General features: G+C 39.2%; 1 protein-coding gene across 1 annotated transcript in view; it reads left to right on the top strand.

The window, feature by feature from the left end:
- The window catches only part of FAM135B (family with sequence similarity 135 member B), a 193,706-nt gene that overhangs the window by 54,569 nt on the left and 122,974 nt on the right, over positions 1–16,163 (top strand). The window contains exon 2 of the mRNA XM_005429890.2: positions 11,398–11,493. Coding sequence (XP_005429947.1) covers positions 11,417–11,493 — 77 coding nt within the window. The 5' untranslated portion in view covers positions 11,398–11,416. The remainder of the gene's footprint in view (positions 1–11,397; positions 11,494–16,163) is intronic.

Below are 16,163 nucleotides of genomic sequence, written 5' to 3'. Positions count from 1 at the left end.
CACACATTCAAAATCCTGTTTATATGTGGAATTTGGCTATGACTGACATTCATCTAACTAGATGTGGACATGGCTCATATGCCTGCACCTAGGAAAGTTGCTTTCAGCTCGCTTGGAAGCCACCAATGGTGACATGAATCCTATTGAAGGCATTTTCTATATCCCCACTGACTACAGTGAGGCTAAAAACACCTCATACGTATGAAGACATTTATAGTTAGTGAGATGAATCTCATGGGCAAGTGTCTGTGCTTTAAATTTTTCACAAACAAGGATGATCAATGCAGTTAATGTGAAGTATGTGCTCACTTAGAACATCCTCAGAACATCTGAAGGAGACTATACCTTGTCCAAGAAACTCTGCAGTGAATTTGATCATACAAAATGCAAAATAAGCATTAAAGGTTTGACAAGGACAGTTGAGTTTACAGCACAGTTAGACAGTGCCATAAAATTTTTCATGACCAGAAATGGAAATGCAGTCAAAACAGTGCCAAGAAAACATATAACTCAGTAGGCTTTCCCTGTCATAGCTGTCACTGGTTTATTAGCTGTCACTGGTTTATTAGCTGTGACTAGTTTGTAGCATCAGGCTGATGTTCAAGCTCCTCTGTTTCTTACCTGGATTCTTTGGTGATGTCTCTATTAACATAACAGTTTGTGCTCCAAAGCAGTGAGCTCGTGCATCAGGCTGCCCCATACCTCTTGCAAGAGGATGCATCCCACTCTTACCTCTCCTTTGCAGCCCTACAGAACCTGATACAGGACTTTTTACAAGGAGGATCTTGGTCAAGCTGTAACATTCAGAATTCAGAAGACAGACAGAATTGACCTTTAGCTGTTGCCAAAGTTTTGAATGTGGCCAAACATTCTGAGTGTCCCAAAGACTTCATATAGACCTATGTCCAAGCAATTTTGACTTCAGTCCGGTATGAACTGGAGTAGAGCTTTAAAATAAATAATTATAAAAATAAATTGTGGGGCTCTTCTGTGAGTACATGAGAAGAAAATAAGGTCAGTCCCCTAAAGAGCCCTAATTCCCTGCATGAAACCAACAAAAAAAGCCCAGACTGAGAAGAATATATCTCCCTTTACTGAGAAGAAGAGCTCAGTCAAATGTGAGAATGATGGATAATTCTGTCTGAGTGTCCTAAATAGGCTTCAAATAACTTGCTGCCTTTTGATGCATTTTGTGTTCCTAAGACTGACAACAGGAAGATGAGAAAAAAAGACTGAGGTGAACAGTGGGAATAAGACACAAAAACTGCTGAAGATTGAAGATGATGCTGTTCTGAGGAGTCTGAATTTAGGCTCTCAGTTGTGCATAAAATTTTAAGATATCTTTTTCTTTTGAAGGCCATAAAGAAGGAAAATAAGTCAGAGAATGAACAGGTAGAGAAGGCATGAAGAAGAGAGGATTATGTAGCAGTGGGAAGGTAGTCCAGGGGAAAGTTTGTATTATCTCCTTTTTCCTTCTGTTTTGCTCTTCCTCCTCTTCTGTCTAAATTTCCCCTGCTGCTTCATTTTTTGCACAATACCAACAGCAGGTTATTATTAACTGGTGTAAGCAGATAGTGTTTTTTGCTGAGCTGAACTCAGCACTGGTGTCCTGACAGGCACGTGCTAACAGAGGACAAATCGAGGCTGCTCTTCATTTTTTTTTTTTTTTTTTTTTTTTTTTTTTTTTTTTTTTTTGGGGGGGGTATGCTCTGACCTAAATTTGCACAGCTGTGTTCACATTTAATCCTGTGTAATAGCTCAAAGGCTTTATATCTCATAAGAGCAGCCTACTGGCACCTGACATTTATTCGGTCCCTCTTCAGTTCTGCCCTAAAATCCTCTGGAACAACCTGGTGGTTTTGGGTTTTTCTCTTAGTAGATTTATTCCTCTAAATACCCTTGAAATGACCAGTTTATGGAAGGTATAATCTAGAATTACTTCTCAGCCTTCTTGGACCTGGTGACCTGTACAAAATCTCTATGGCCTCACAAACAGAATGTGAAAGGAATTGAAGTAAGTTGTTGACTTGTTTTCTTGAGTGATTTTCTTTGGATCCTGTAGTTAATGTCTGTTTTTATCCCATGTGGATCATATATTTGAAGCTATTGATCTAGAGTGAAAGTTCTCAGCAGTAGGGTTCAAGTGGTTTTAATCTTAACACTAATTTTGTTGCTGGAAGTTGAATGGGCATCTACCCCCAGTGAAATTATACTGCTGGTACTTTGTGAATTCCAGTCGTAATGGTAAAGGGCAAATCACACTGGAGTTTGTAAATGCAGAAAAACCCCCATAAAATAACACAGCTACTTTCTTATGTGATCCACTCTGAATACTCTTTGGGCTATGAGTAATTTTTTAAAGGATCTTTTAATATTTGTTTCTCTAACTCATTACATTTCAGTGGTAGCAATCAATGAACCTTGGGAAAAGTGACTCATGGTGTTACACTCTGAACATATGTCTAATGCATCTGACAAAATTTTGAATATTGATTTTATTGAGAATATTAAACAGCAAACTCTTTTTTTGTGATATTGGAAGATTATTCTCAGGACTTGCATCCAAAATGAGTTAGCTCTTTAGAGTATAAAAACTAAATTAGTCTTTATAATTTTCAACCCAGCTAAATGTTTATGCACTGGATAAAACGCATGTTTCACAGATGTGACTGAGCAAGATTATATGCCTTGTATTTGTTTTGTGCCTTGTGCCTGAATCACAGATCTTTAATTTGGTTTCAATACTGGAGAAAAAATGCAAAGGATTACAACAGACTGGAAACCTAAAAACCTTATCAAAAGAGCTTCAAGGGATTATCTGTGATGCTATCTCATTCTGTAAATTATGCTGGGTAATGTTAGGTGGTTGTAAAGATTGGAGACCTTACAAAGGAATCCCTGACATTTCCATGACTAAGAGAGCACTAGAAGGTTTTTCATGGTGGAAAATAACTTGATTTCCAGGAGAGACTTGAGACTGAAGTCTTAATTATAATACACATGAGAACAAACAGAAAATCACAAACATGCATTGACTCATAAGTCCAACAAGACTAACAAGTTTTTGGGCTGAGTTTTACATGATAAAATCGTAGAATCATTTAGGTTGGAAAAAACTTTGAAGATCATTGAGTCTAACTGTGCATGTACCATGTCCCCTGTGCTCGTTTTAGCTGGGAGAGAGTTAATTTTCTTCATGGTAGCTGGTATGGGGCTGTGCTGGATTTCTGCTGGAAAAAGTGTTGATAACACAGGGATGTTTGCATCACTGCTGAGCAGAGCTTGCACAGAGTAAAGGACTTTCCTGCCTTTTACACCACCCCACCAGTGAGGACAGTGGGGGTGCACAAGGGGTTGGGAGGGGACACAACCAGGACAGCTGACCCCAACTGACTGGAGGGAGATTCCAGACTATATTTCATCCTCCTCAGCAGATAAACTAGGGGGAAAGATATTCCGGCTCAGGGGCTGGCTGGACACTGGTCAGTGGGTGGTGGGCAATTGTTTTCATTTATGTAATTTTTATTTCTTGGGAACTGTTTGACTCTTTTTTTTTGTTTTAAATTTTGTTTTTCAAAACTCTTATTGCTATTTTTTCCCCTAATATTATATTTGAATTATTACTATTCTTGTCACAACCCACAAGTTTCCTCACTTTTACCTTTCTAGGTCTCTTCCCCATATCCTGCTGGGGTTAAGTGAATGAATTGTGTGTTTCTTATTTGCCAGCTGGGATTAAATTACCACTTTTTTAGCACCTTTGGAGCTCTAAGAGCTTGAGATTATAGATTGATAAAAGCATATTAGAAATTATACATCTGTTAACATTTATGGATCACAATATTGATTAATCTATTCTTGATATCAATTTCTGTGATCTGTGCCGTACTCTTTCCTCTTTTATAGCAGATTGGTGTTGGCTTTGCAGTTTGCTGTGCTCTGCAGTGATTAGTGATGTTTTGCCTGGGAAATTTGTTACTAAAACACTGATCTTGAGTTTAATCTAGTATTTGGACTCTGACCTAAGGCATGATTGTACTTCTGGTACCCTCTTATGGAGACAATTAACAAGGAGCCTCAGTGTTTAGCAGGAGCAGTCTTTATCCAGTTTTCCTCAAGGAAAGACTTGCAAAGTCTCAAAGGAAATAGATATCCATGGTAGGAGATATCCAGGATTTGAGAAAATCAACTGTGTTGGAGGTGACCTGAATCCAGAGATGAGGGTGAATTCTGATGCACACAGTCCACGTGGTGAAATTTTTCATGACATGCACTGAGAGATTTTTTTCATGAGATTTATCATATACCCACAGCCAGGTGACAATGAGCTGGACAGACATAGAGGCACCAACTGTTGGTGAACAGGGCAGACAACTGAGAATATGACAATTGAGACTCCTTGGTGTGGAACAGTTTGCTTTCACATGGAGGCCTATCCAGTACAGCTGGAATTCACTATTCCAAAGGTGAAAACGTAATCCTACCATTTGTTGTGGATTGATACCGACTGCACTGGAACAAGGTTTATGTTCCCAACACCTGCAGTACATTGGTGACATCATTTTGTGGGGCAACACAGCAGGAGAAAGTGCTTGAGAAGAGAATAATCCAGATCATTTTGAAAGCTATTTCTGCTATAAAACAAAGTATGGTAAATGGACCTGCACATGAAAATTCAAATTTAAGGACTAAAACAGCAAGGGAGATATTTTCATATCTCAAGGGGTGTGATCAATAAAATAACAACTAACAAAACAGAAACACAAGATTTCTTAGGTGTCATGGATTTTTGGAGTATGCATGCTCCAGGTTATAGTCTGATCTATACTGGTAATAGTCTCCCTCTCTATTTTGTAACAAGAAGGACTTTAAAAGAGATGACAACTCCCTTTTTTCTTCCTAAGAAGAAAGACTTTAAAAGGGGTGCTGAGCAGCAGCAAACATTTGAACAAACTAAATGGGGGTTAATTTGGGCCAGTCCAGACATGGCAAGATGTAAAAAATGTGCTTTATAACCCAGACAGGGATAATGGCTCCATCTAGAACATCAGGCCAAAAGAGCCTGGAGAGACTCTAGCCAGGCCTCTAGGGTCTAGAAACAGGGAATATGGGGGATCTAAAGCCTGTTACACTCCAGCTGAGAAAGAGATATTAACAACTTAGGAAGGAATTTGAGCCCCTTCAGAGGTAGGTGGTGCTGAAGCACAAGTGATTTTTGCATCTCAGTTTTCTGGGGTCAGCTGGACATTCAAAGGGAGAGTCCCCTCCAAGCACCATGCAACTGATGCTACATGCAGAAAATGGTTTCACTGATAAAGCAACGGGCTCAGACTGGAAATCCTGAGTGCCTGGGAAATGTGGGTGTGGCCATGGACTGGCCAGAGGGGCCAGTACTCACGTACCAAACACTTGTGGTGCGGAAGAACATGACAACAATGGGCAGGTGGAGTAGGCTGCTAGAACTGAAATGGTTCTGGTGGATCTGAATTTGGAACATATGGGTGAGCTATTTATAGCTCAGTGAATCTATGGCACATCAGGACATTTAGGAAGAGAGCTAAAATACAAATGGGCTTGTGATCGAGTGGTAGACTTGGCTACTGATGGCATTGACAAGCCTTGTCACTTTTTGTATCTTTAGTGGTGTACTTAGATTGGCTTCTTTTAAAGTGTAAAGGAAATGTCTTACTGTCACCCAAAATTTTAGAAGAGAAATACTGGCTTGATTTATTTTAACAAAATGAGGTGTTAGCTTTTGACATCACCTTGAAGGTGAAGACCTCACCTCTCTCATTTTGCTGATGTGCTGGCAGGAAAGGCTGACAAGTTCTGTAAAGTGGAGAACAGCTAATGACAGCATTGTAGTGGAAGGACTTACTGACATTTGTGACTGCTCTGTCTCAGGAAATTAATTTATGCTCAGGCAAGCCAAGAGATGCAGTCACTGTCCTAAGGACTGGGATCCAGTTCAGCAGCAGGAAAGTGAGCCATTAAAAAGGAAAACAACAATGAAAAAGAGATTTTGTTTAATGAGTTTGCTTCTTCTAATCCTCTCATCTCAGAGCATGTGTGTGTCTACTGTCCTCCTTGTATTGTATTCCTCTTTTCTTACTTAGAAGTACAGTGGGTGAAGGCATTAGTGGAGAGGAGAAAAAAGTCATGTCACTGTGACTTTATTCACTTAATCAAGGAATTTCTAATAAATTAAAAAAAAAGGATATAAATGACTAGCTTGAAACAATTGCCAGCTTCTGCAAAAAATCACAATAAAATAAAAGATGTTTTAAAACCAGTAAGGACAGTGGTGATGTCCTGCAGATAGTATGTGCTGTGTTTCTTGAAAGGTAGCTGTATTCTCCTAAATGAATCCTTCTAGGTTCATGAGTCATTGCCCTTGGTCACATGGTATTTCATTCTTTTGTCCTTGGTGTAGTTTTCCTTTTTTTTTTTTTAATCCTTTTTTATTAAACTCGTTTCTGTAATGCAGATGCTTAAGAATGGTAAAAACACACACAAAAAAGTAAAAAAAAGTAGTTTATGTTTAAAAAATACGTTTTTGCTTTTGGTTTTTTTTTTTTTCTTGGATGTAATTGTGCAAAGGCTAGAAGGTCTATTAGAAGGTCTGTAAACTATAAACTGTCAGATTATGTAGTGTCCTGTCCTTCTATCCAATGTGCTCTCTCCCCATCTCACCTTCCTTAGCTCCCTTTGTTTGGGAGGTCAGTGATTGCTGTTCCAGTGGGGGATTGTCAGATTTATTTTTATCTCCAAGGTCTTTAACAGTGGTGTCTGTGGTACATAATCAACTAATCACTTCCTGGCAAAGGCTTGGTCAGGTGACTGGATCCCTAAAATGCCATCAAGTACAAATACTGTAAATTAAAAAGGTTGTATTTAGCCAATATCATTTCTACAGTCTCCAGTGCAGAAGTTATTTCCATTGACAGCAATGGGGATGTGGGGAATAAAATCCAGCCTTCCTTTAAAAATGCAAGTGAGACAGTCTCCAGTCTTCAAACATATAGATTTTCATGGGCTTTATTTGTATACAGGATTCTGATTTTCAGTTGATGTATCCTTGCTCTCAGTAAAGTGACAATTGAGACTGCCTGTCCCTTGCTAGGACACCAACCCCAGCTGGAAGGACAAATTGTCAGACTGGTGACCTGACTCGTGCCACTGGTGCATGTAGGACAGCACAGCACAGCCAGTGACAGTGGCAGTGCCATCTGAAGCCATCCAGAGCTTTGGGGTGACCAGGGTGACCATGACACTGCTTTCACAGGAGCAGATGGCCAAAACACTTCCCATGTTACTTTATTAGCTTTGCATTAATATTTATTAATTTTGTCCTAAGATCTCTTCTGAAAAATGAAAGGAGCTTGATATAGAAACAGACATTTCAGAAACCCAAATACACTAAAGCCTTCCCAAATATGGCCTCTATATTTTTCTTTAAACTGCTTATTAGATAACTGATGATACTTCAATACTGGCAGCATTCCCTATTGTCTTTACAATAGTGATGTCATGGCAACCTTCAGTATTATTTTTAGCAGCTATTGCTCTATTTATAACCCAAGGTTGTCCCACACAAGGGTTGATCAGAGGTCCTTCATGAGCCCTGCATTTTGGAGGGTTATGATAAGGTTCCTTTAAACAGGCACCTGGTACAAAAGTTAAAAATTAGTGCATCATTTTAATTACTTAATATTTTCTTGATCCAGACGTGCCTGCAGGTATTTTGTCAGATTTCCTAGCTTCTTGAATTGAAGAATTATATCCATGTGTCTAAGCAGGATTCTTTGAACCTTGCTAAGTGCCATGAAAATAAGGAGCACCAGAGGCCCCTTTTTGTACTTGTGAGGTGCTCCCTGAAGTCCCAGGCTCTAGTGCTGGGGGTGTAGATCTGGATCTGGGTCTGGATCTGATCTTCTGGTGTGCTGCTGGGGTGGATGGAAGCTCTAAGTGGTGTAGCAGGTGCTTGCACTTTAATTCTGGTGCTGAGTGAGGGAAATAAAGTTACAGAAACAGGTTTTTTGTTTGCTTGTTGCTTTTTGGTATTGGGAAAACTTCTGTATTTGTTTAGGAGAGATGTAAAGCTTGAAAAATACAGTGCAAATATAGAGAAGACCTATGCGCATATTTCCAGCTATTAAATTTTTCCTATACCTTAGTTAATCTTAATTTCACATCATCATTTCTGTCTTTGCCAGTATTGGTACTGGCTGAACTGGCTGGCCATCCATTCACACCTCTCCTCTTTACACTGGTGTCTTCAAAAGCATGGAGTTTCCTTTGATCCTGAGATTTTGGTCTAGGGAAATATGCCTCAGCCCAACATGCAGATATATTGCCAGAGGCAATTATTTTAATTAGCACTCTCCTCAAGACTAAATACCTTGTCAGAGTATTGCTTTGTGGTTTGCATGGTTTCCTACTAGCTTCCCACACAGTCTGCTTTTTGACTCAGGCAGGACTATCACACACAGGCACTCACACATAACCTGGTGGATATGTCATATCCATGACTTACAAACTGTGTACACCTTCTTAATCTGTGCCAAAAAGCAAAAGGACAAAATATGAGTTTCATTCCTGTTGAAATGGGAGACAAAGGAAACAAAAATTATTACTTTTCTTCCCCTGTACTCAGCACTGCTTAGGCCTTAGCTGGAGTGCTGTGTCCAGTTCTGGACCCCTCAGTTTTAGGAAGGATGTTGAGGTGCTGAAGCAGGTCCAGAGAAGGGCAGCAGGGCTGGTGAAGGGTCTGGAACACAAATGCTGTGAGGAGCATCTGAGGGAGCTGGGGGTGTTTAGCTGTCGAGGTCTCTGGTGTCAAGATGACCCCGAGGTGTCAGAAAGTCTCTTTTTCCCAGCCCTGAGACCGAAGAAGAAGCTGAGATGCGTCGGTTCTGCTTTTCAAGGTTGTTTATTATTTCTTATCTAACACATTGTCTTTCTGACCTGCTGAGGTCTGTCTAGCAGGTTGGGTTGAGGCACACTGACCGCCCTCAGGGCAGTGTTATCTTTTTATACTAAAAACTACATGTGCTTTATTTACAATAATTTTCCAATACCTATCACCCATGTTAGACAGCTTGTCTCTACTCTAAACCAATCCAAAAGTGCCACCATCACAGCAGAAGATGGAGGACAAGAAGAAGAAGGAGAAAGACAGGACATGCCCAGATTCCCCCATCCTGCCTCTTGAACCCCCATTCTAAAAACCCCAAAATTCACCTACATTTCACCCTACATTTTCACCCTACATTTTCACCCTGTGATAAATTCACTATCATTCTATTCAAACCCCTGTGGCTTGTAACTCCTCACGCAAAGTTGGTAACTTTTGCCATGGGTTAAAATCAAAGGCACAGGTGTCTTTGACTCTGTGCCAAGGTCTTATAGCCCTCTGCCAGGGTCTCAAGTCCTCCATGGCATCCAGAGGAATGTCCTGGGTTCTGACATTTAGCCTGGAGAAGAGGAGGCTCAGGGGAGACCTCATCACTCCACAGCTTCCTACAGGAGGGTGCAGCAGGTGGGGGTCAGTCTCTTCTCCCAGGCAGCAGCAGCAGGACAAGGGGACACAGTCTTAAGCTGCACCAGGGCAGGTTTAGGCTGAGTATTAGGAAGAAGGAGTGATTGGGCATTGAAATGAGCTGCCCAGGGACGTGGTGGAGTCACTGTCCCAGGAGGTTGAGCAGAGACTGGATGTGGCACTCAGGCCCTTGTTCTTGTTGATAAGGTGGTGCTAGGTCATGGGTTGGACTTGGTGATCTCAAGGGTCTTTTCCAAACTAGTTTATTCTGTGATTCTCTGGCAAGTACCAGAGTTTGAATATACCTTCAGCACATCCAAATCATGGCCTGACACAAGCTAGAGTTCCTTACCTCAGAGGCGTATCAGATGTGTAGCTTAGCAATTTTATTTTTCTTTCTCACAGTTATAGACATATATTACATATATTTTACATCACATTATTGTCATTCCAAAGTCTGAGGATGGTGAATGAAAAATTAATAACCTTTTAGCTCTGGAATGAGATCTTTTCAAAAAACTGTAGTGCTTGAAAGGATAGCCAGAAAAAAACCTTAGTTTAAAATAATCAGTGTAATAAGCCAGTCAGTTGGAAAATTACTAATCAGGAGCAAGCCTTGAGAAATCTAAAGCCTAATGCTTATACGAGGACTTCATGTATCAAAATCTTCACTCCTGCTTCATTAAAGGACATGGTCAAATCTATGAGTGTCATGAAAATTATTGATTAGCACCTCTGGAGAAATTTTTTATTTTGCATCTGAGCTACATATCCCTTTACTGCCCTATATGTCTCAGAAAGGGGAATTGTTAAAAGCCCTGACATGGGTGTTCCTCAGAGACTGCACTTGGCTGCTGTCAAACAACAACTAAAATGTTGCTTCTGAATGTGTTAATGAAAAAAAATTTAATCTTTATCCTCTTATTGATCCTACAGAAAATTTCCAGGCAGCCTGGCAGATTGCCAGAAGTACATTTGCAGGGGGGGAGATGGGGGGAAGGAAGGAAGGAAAAAATAATTGAAAATCTGTCCAAAAGCTGTAAAAGTCCTTGGGTTGCCTCTGCTATAATTAGGGAAATGTTAAGGATTTACTCTTGTGTATTAAATAGGGCTGGTTTGGAAACTTCCTTGAGTGAGGCATGACCTCCTGAAGTCCCTTCCAACCTGAATTATTCTGTGATTCAATAAGCACATGAGATGTACTGTGTAAATGGCTGTAATGCTTCAAAATCTTGATCTGACTGTTGTGCCCTATTAGGTGCCATGACTGTCAGCATTTTCTTTAAAAGAATATCTTCCATTCATTAATATTTAAATTATTCATATTCCCACAGAAGCTTCCCTTCTGGGACTTTATTTAAGTCATAGGAGGGGTCGAAAGAAAGAGAAATCTGAATTCTGCTCTCATCTATCCAGGGTTCTTGTCTTTTTGGCCTGTGCTTTTACAGAAATGAGCTGTGCTGACCCTGGAAATCTGCCATTTCATAAAATGAGAAGAAAAAAAATCAATTTCCCATACAAGAACAGCAAGAGAGTTAATTAAAATTTGCTTTGAAATTCTTGCACATAATATGTTATTTACTTTTTGCCTCTTATACTTTTCATAATATTATCATTCTGTCCTCAGGCTTAATTAGACTTCTTACCTCTCTTAATTACTGCTTTGATCTGGCTTTTAGTGAATTTTCCTGAAGATGGAGCCAAATGATGTCATTGGAAAGATTCCAATTAATATCAGTCGATTTCAAGCTTTGCATGGACCCCAAGATGCTGACTAAAATGTAATCATCCATTCATGGATTTGTTAAGTAAAATACTTCAAACGTTTACAATGTCTTTATATATGTGTTATTTAGGTGATGACCTGAAAAAACCATGTCTGAGGTTCAGGGAACGGTCGAGTTTTCTGTGGAGCTACACAAATTCCATAATGTGGACCTCTTCCAGAGGGGGTGAGTTGATGTTTCCATTAATATGCAGCTGACAACAGAGAAGCAACCTACAGAAAAGTTAAATTGCAAAACAGGTTCTTTTCTGCCAAGTGCAGTTATATTTCATGCAATCTCCAGGGCAGAGAAGGATGTCATTGGGCTTTCATTGCTGTCAAGGAAGATCAATGTACATTACTTTCACTATAAACTCAGACTGACTGACTTGTTTTTGCAATACAATGTTGTAATGCCCCAAATTATTTTAAGCCCCTGTTCAGATGTAAGTACAATGGCTGTTTTAAATGCTTCTGGACTGATTTTGAGTCTCTGTGGTTAATGATAGCTGTATTGAATTATAATGCAAACAATTTCATTTTAGGGCCATAAATCCAACGACTGCATTCTTTTAATGAAAGTTAGCCGAATCCCACCATTCCAGAAGGGAAAATGAATACTTATATTTGTTTAAAGCCCTGCTTCTGGTGGCCACACTGATTTTTCACATCCCCATAAATTAGAAGAAGATGTACAGCTTTGGTCTAGTTAAACTTTTTCCTTTATTATTTTTGCACCACCCTTCCTAATAGATTTTTAAAAACCTGATTGCTGTGAAGAGGCCTGGCCAGGTGTGAATTGTTGCTCAGCTTGCATATTGCACCCCACAGGTGCTCTTCAGTGAAAAAAAAATAGACAAAGAAGCACTTTTGGGGGAGACCAGGACACTCAGGTCAAAAGAATGTGCTTCATGGAAAACAGTGGGTCTAGAGTAATAATATTTTCTTTCACCTACCAAAACTGATGTTTACAGAACATTAAATATTCTCTTTCAAGCCTTAACTTGGCACAGGGGGGGTTCACAGCTGATTTGTCTATCTCAAGCACCATTTCCCCCACAAAAACCAGGGAATTGCTTCAGGTATTGGATGGATTAGGTAGAGCTGTTTCCATCAGTATAGAAACATTTTGTTATTTGATTTACTTTGATGAACTGTGTGGGAAAAATGCTGGGAACTTGAATGAAGGAAACACAGCTCTATTTGGTTTTAACAGCTGGCATCTGTCATTCTGTTGCTCTCTCCAAGAGAATATCCACCAACTTTATGTTAGAGAATATTCTGACTATGTCAAATACTGGTGTCAAACTGAAAAAGAAACCTCTATGCTTGAGCTGTTTGGTTTATCCAAGCTATTAAAAAATCTCATGTGCATTCTGGTCCTTATGATAACAGAAGGAAAGTCTAACTATAGATTTTTTTTTCCCTGGTTTCTGGTGATCACTGTAATGCCTTTGATCTTCCTCACAACTGAAAATCCACTCCCATCTGTGGGCTATGTGATTTTTTGGACTTAAGCAAAAGGATATTCAGAGGTTAGCCAGGAATTTTTCCATGTTCCAATGTGATGACATGCCTGTTTTTTCTTGTATTGGTCTGATTTTGCATTCAATCATTTCTGTAAAATGCTTTCCTTGGCTTTGACAGTCAGATCAAATCTCTGGTGTGGGGGTAAGCCTAGCACTAACACAGATAATATATTCAGCTGTCACACTAATGAGTTCCTAATTACCTTTGCTTTTTTCCCCACTGGTACTTACCTTGCCTTACTGATTAATATTCCAAACACATGATACTATAGGTTATACTGCATTAAGTTGTTTGCAATAATTTTTGTTTCTGTGTATTCTGCACAATATTACATTTGCTTTCCTTCCATCATTTTAACCTTTGCATTTCCAGCAAAACCCTAGTGTGTCATATTTTCTGATTACTATCCTCTGGCTGACTTCATCTGCTCTGCAGGCCCTTTCACTGTAGCATGAACATGTGAAAAGAAAGAGTGGATGAGCTTGCCAAATTCCATTTTAACTTGGGGACACTTTTAATTTTGACAGTTTTATGTTTCCATCGTTGATATTGGCTATAGACATCTGGGATATCTTGGATTTACATGGTCTTCACAGATGAGAGTGTGAAAGAATTAAGAATTATGTGTATTTTCTATTTAACTAACATTTTTCTTCTCTGAGTGACTTGCAAATTGAATCAATATCATTCTGTCCTGATGGAGGTCAGAAAGGTGATTTATGAAGTGTTGTCTATCAGAAAAGCAGAGAAATTGAAATTCATCTTATTTTCTGTGGTAACCCAACATGCTGTGGTATTTTTACCTCAAAAGCATGAACAAAAAGCCTTAATAATAATTTATATCATCTGGTTTTCCTCCTAACATTTTGGTACAAAAACAAAATAAAAAATCATAACAAAAATCCTGAATATGCCCACAAATACAGAATAGTCCTACTCCTGTATGCCTAACTGACACGGCTGAAATTTCTGGTTTGGAACTTGGCAGCTGCAAAAATAAGGGCAATATTTCCCAAAAAGCTTAGTCTTGGCTAACAGTCCTTCTGAAAGCATTGCCCTTTGGGAGAGAGTGGCTGTGCCAACCACGAGTCTTTTCAAGAAGAGCACTCCACTCAAATAAAGGAATAAATAAATCAACATGATTTAGGAAGAATCAGCCCTTCTGGAACCATTGGGTGATAGTTAATCAAGCTTGATTAAGGACATGATCTGCTGTCCATAAGTCACAAAATGTTTTAAAGTGTTAGGCTGCTGGTAATGGCCCTGTTCTATTTTTGATTTTACTGGATGCTATTTTGAAATCTGTATGCATGCATAGCCAGTTGTCACTTCTACCTCCCCATGAGAAATGGAAGCTCCTTAAACTATTTGAACTACAACTTGTGCTATTTGAATCATGTTTCTTTGCCTGTATGAATAGTTATTATATAAAAATCAGGACTTTTTTTTTTTGGTGAAAATTTGTCGTGGTTTTATGTTTTTGGAAAATATATATCAGGAACAGTCAGGAAATTATGTGTTGCAGGTAGTTTGGTCAGTTACTGTTAAATATATCTTCTTCTGGAGCACAAATATAACCGTGTCAGTATTTATAGACATCAAAGGTTAAATGCTGTAGGTGCTGCTACAGGGGAAGAAAACCGTTTTTTTGTCCAAAACCAAAGGATTTGTAATGCTGCTTGATGCCAGAGTTCTAAAGGTTGAGAAATAAGTAATGCAATTTCTGGAAGGAAAAACATTTTTGAGCTTTCCGTCTTTAATTCTTTCTATCATGTGCTGCTTAATAACTGGTGACATTTTCTCTAGTGAAATTAGCTAACTGATTCTGATTTTCCTTAATAGAGTAGGAAATAAAATTATCCCTGACTGCCGGAGATCAATTAATTGATTTGTCTGGTTCTGTCAGAAGCAATCCTTCTGCACCTTTTTTTCTTAAAGCTTTTCAAAATCTATTTAACTGAGGAAAAAAAAAATTAACTCCACAATTTCTGCATCCACAGAGTGAGTAATATTTGGAGTTTGTGAGAAAAGAGAGGGCACAAAGAAGGTGAAATAGTGACTGATCTGTGGTAGGATTCTGGCAACAATGTATTATAGAACTAGGACCAAGGTGGGTCAATGGTCGCTGATCGCAGGGCTGAATCAACTGATTATCAGCCTTCTCAATCCTCAAATTCCAGGCTGCAATTTTTTTGTGTCTGACACTTACACTGGTGGTTTATGTGTGGGAGGGGTGATGGTGATTAAAAATGAGTGGAAAAATGAAGTCCCATTTCTTCTAAAAGGAAGGCGCCATTGCCCTGGAGAAAAAATCAGTGGCTTCAGAGCTTGCAAAACCCTACAAGGATCAGACCAGGGATCAATAGCATTCAGAGCTGCTGGAAAGAAGGTCCTCTGACTTAATAGATAAGCTTTTGAGTGGCAAAACATCCCTGTTAACTACAAGATGGACAACTGGGCTTCAGTGTACTTAGCCATGAAGCCATTCCTTTAGGGACAAAATGCAGCAGCTCCTTTTCCCAACAAACTGGGGTTCAGCAATCCATCAGTGCCTCTCTCGTCAGATGAGTACCTGAAAAATACACATTGTGTTCAGAGCTTCAGACCTTATTTCTCAGAGCCTTTGAGGGGCAGTGTCAGAATATATATATCATCACATAATTTGAAAGTGTAGGACAGAAGTAAATCTTGTTACTTTGTTCATAAAAATATGCATTTCTTCAGACTTCTCACCTGTAATGAAATGCAAATCACTTTTGGACTGTAAATCTGTCATTTTGAAAATACTTACCTAGTGCATTTATGATGCATGAATTCTCTTTATTATAAATGAAGAAAAAAAAGGGGAGGAAAATAAAAGGAAGAGGGCTTGTAAGCATTGTAAAGTGATGGAAGTGATGCCTTTTTAGAATAATGAGTGCTGTCCCTTGGAACAGATGCATTGACAGAACTGACTTTTTTCTTGCCATGGTGACATATTATCTTCACTTTAAGGCAGCATCCAGTATTCAAAAAAAAAAAAAAAGCATAAAAAAGAGAAAGCATAAAACCCCTCAGGAATCAGCCATGGTCATGCAGTGATATTTGAGAACCTGCTGCACTGAACTGACAAGATGGAGCTTAGTTTAGCACAAATCTGAAGTCAAGAAAGTAGCAGCAGTGCAGCTGTGCATGAGGCTAAAGATCAGTGTCCTGACGTGCAGCAAATAGCAACTCCATGAAATCATGAATGATGTGTTATTTTCATGACAGCTGGTGAAGACAATTTTCTCATTTGGTTAATGAGTATAGCCATCTTTAATTTCTGGGCACTCTGTGTCAGCTGAA

Source organism: Geospiza fortis, unplaced genomic scaffold (genome assembly GCF_000277835.1).
Source record: "Geospiza fortis unplaced genomic scaffold, GeoFor_1.0 scaffold382, whole genome shotgun sequence".
In the NCBI taxonomy this organism is placed as follows: Eukaryota; Metazoa; Chordata; class Aves; order Passeriformes; family Thraupidae; genus Geospiza; species Geospiza fortis.
The sequence above is the reverse complement of the archived record's forward strand: the minus strand, read 5'-3'. Positions and strand labels throughout refer to the sequence as shown.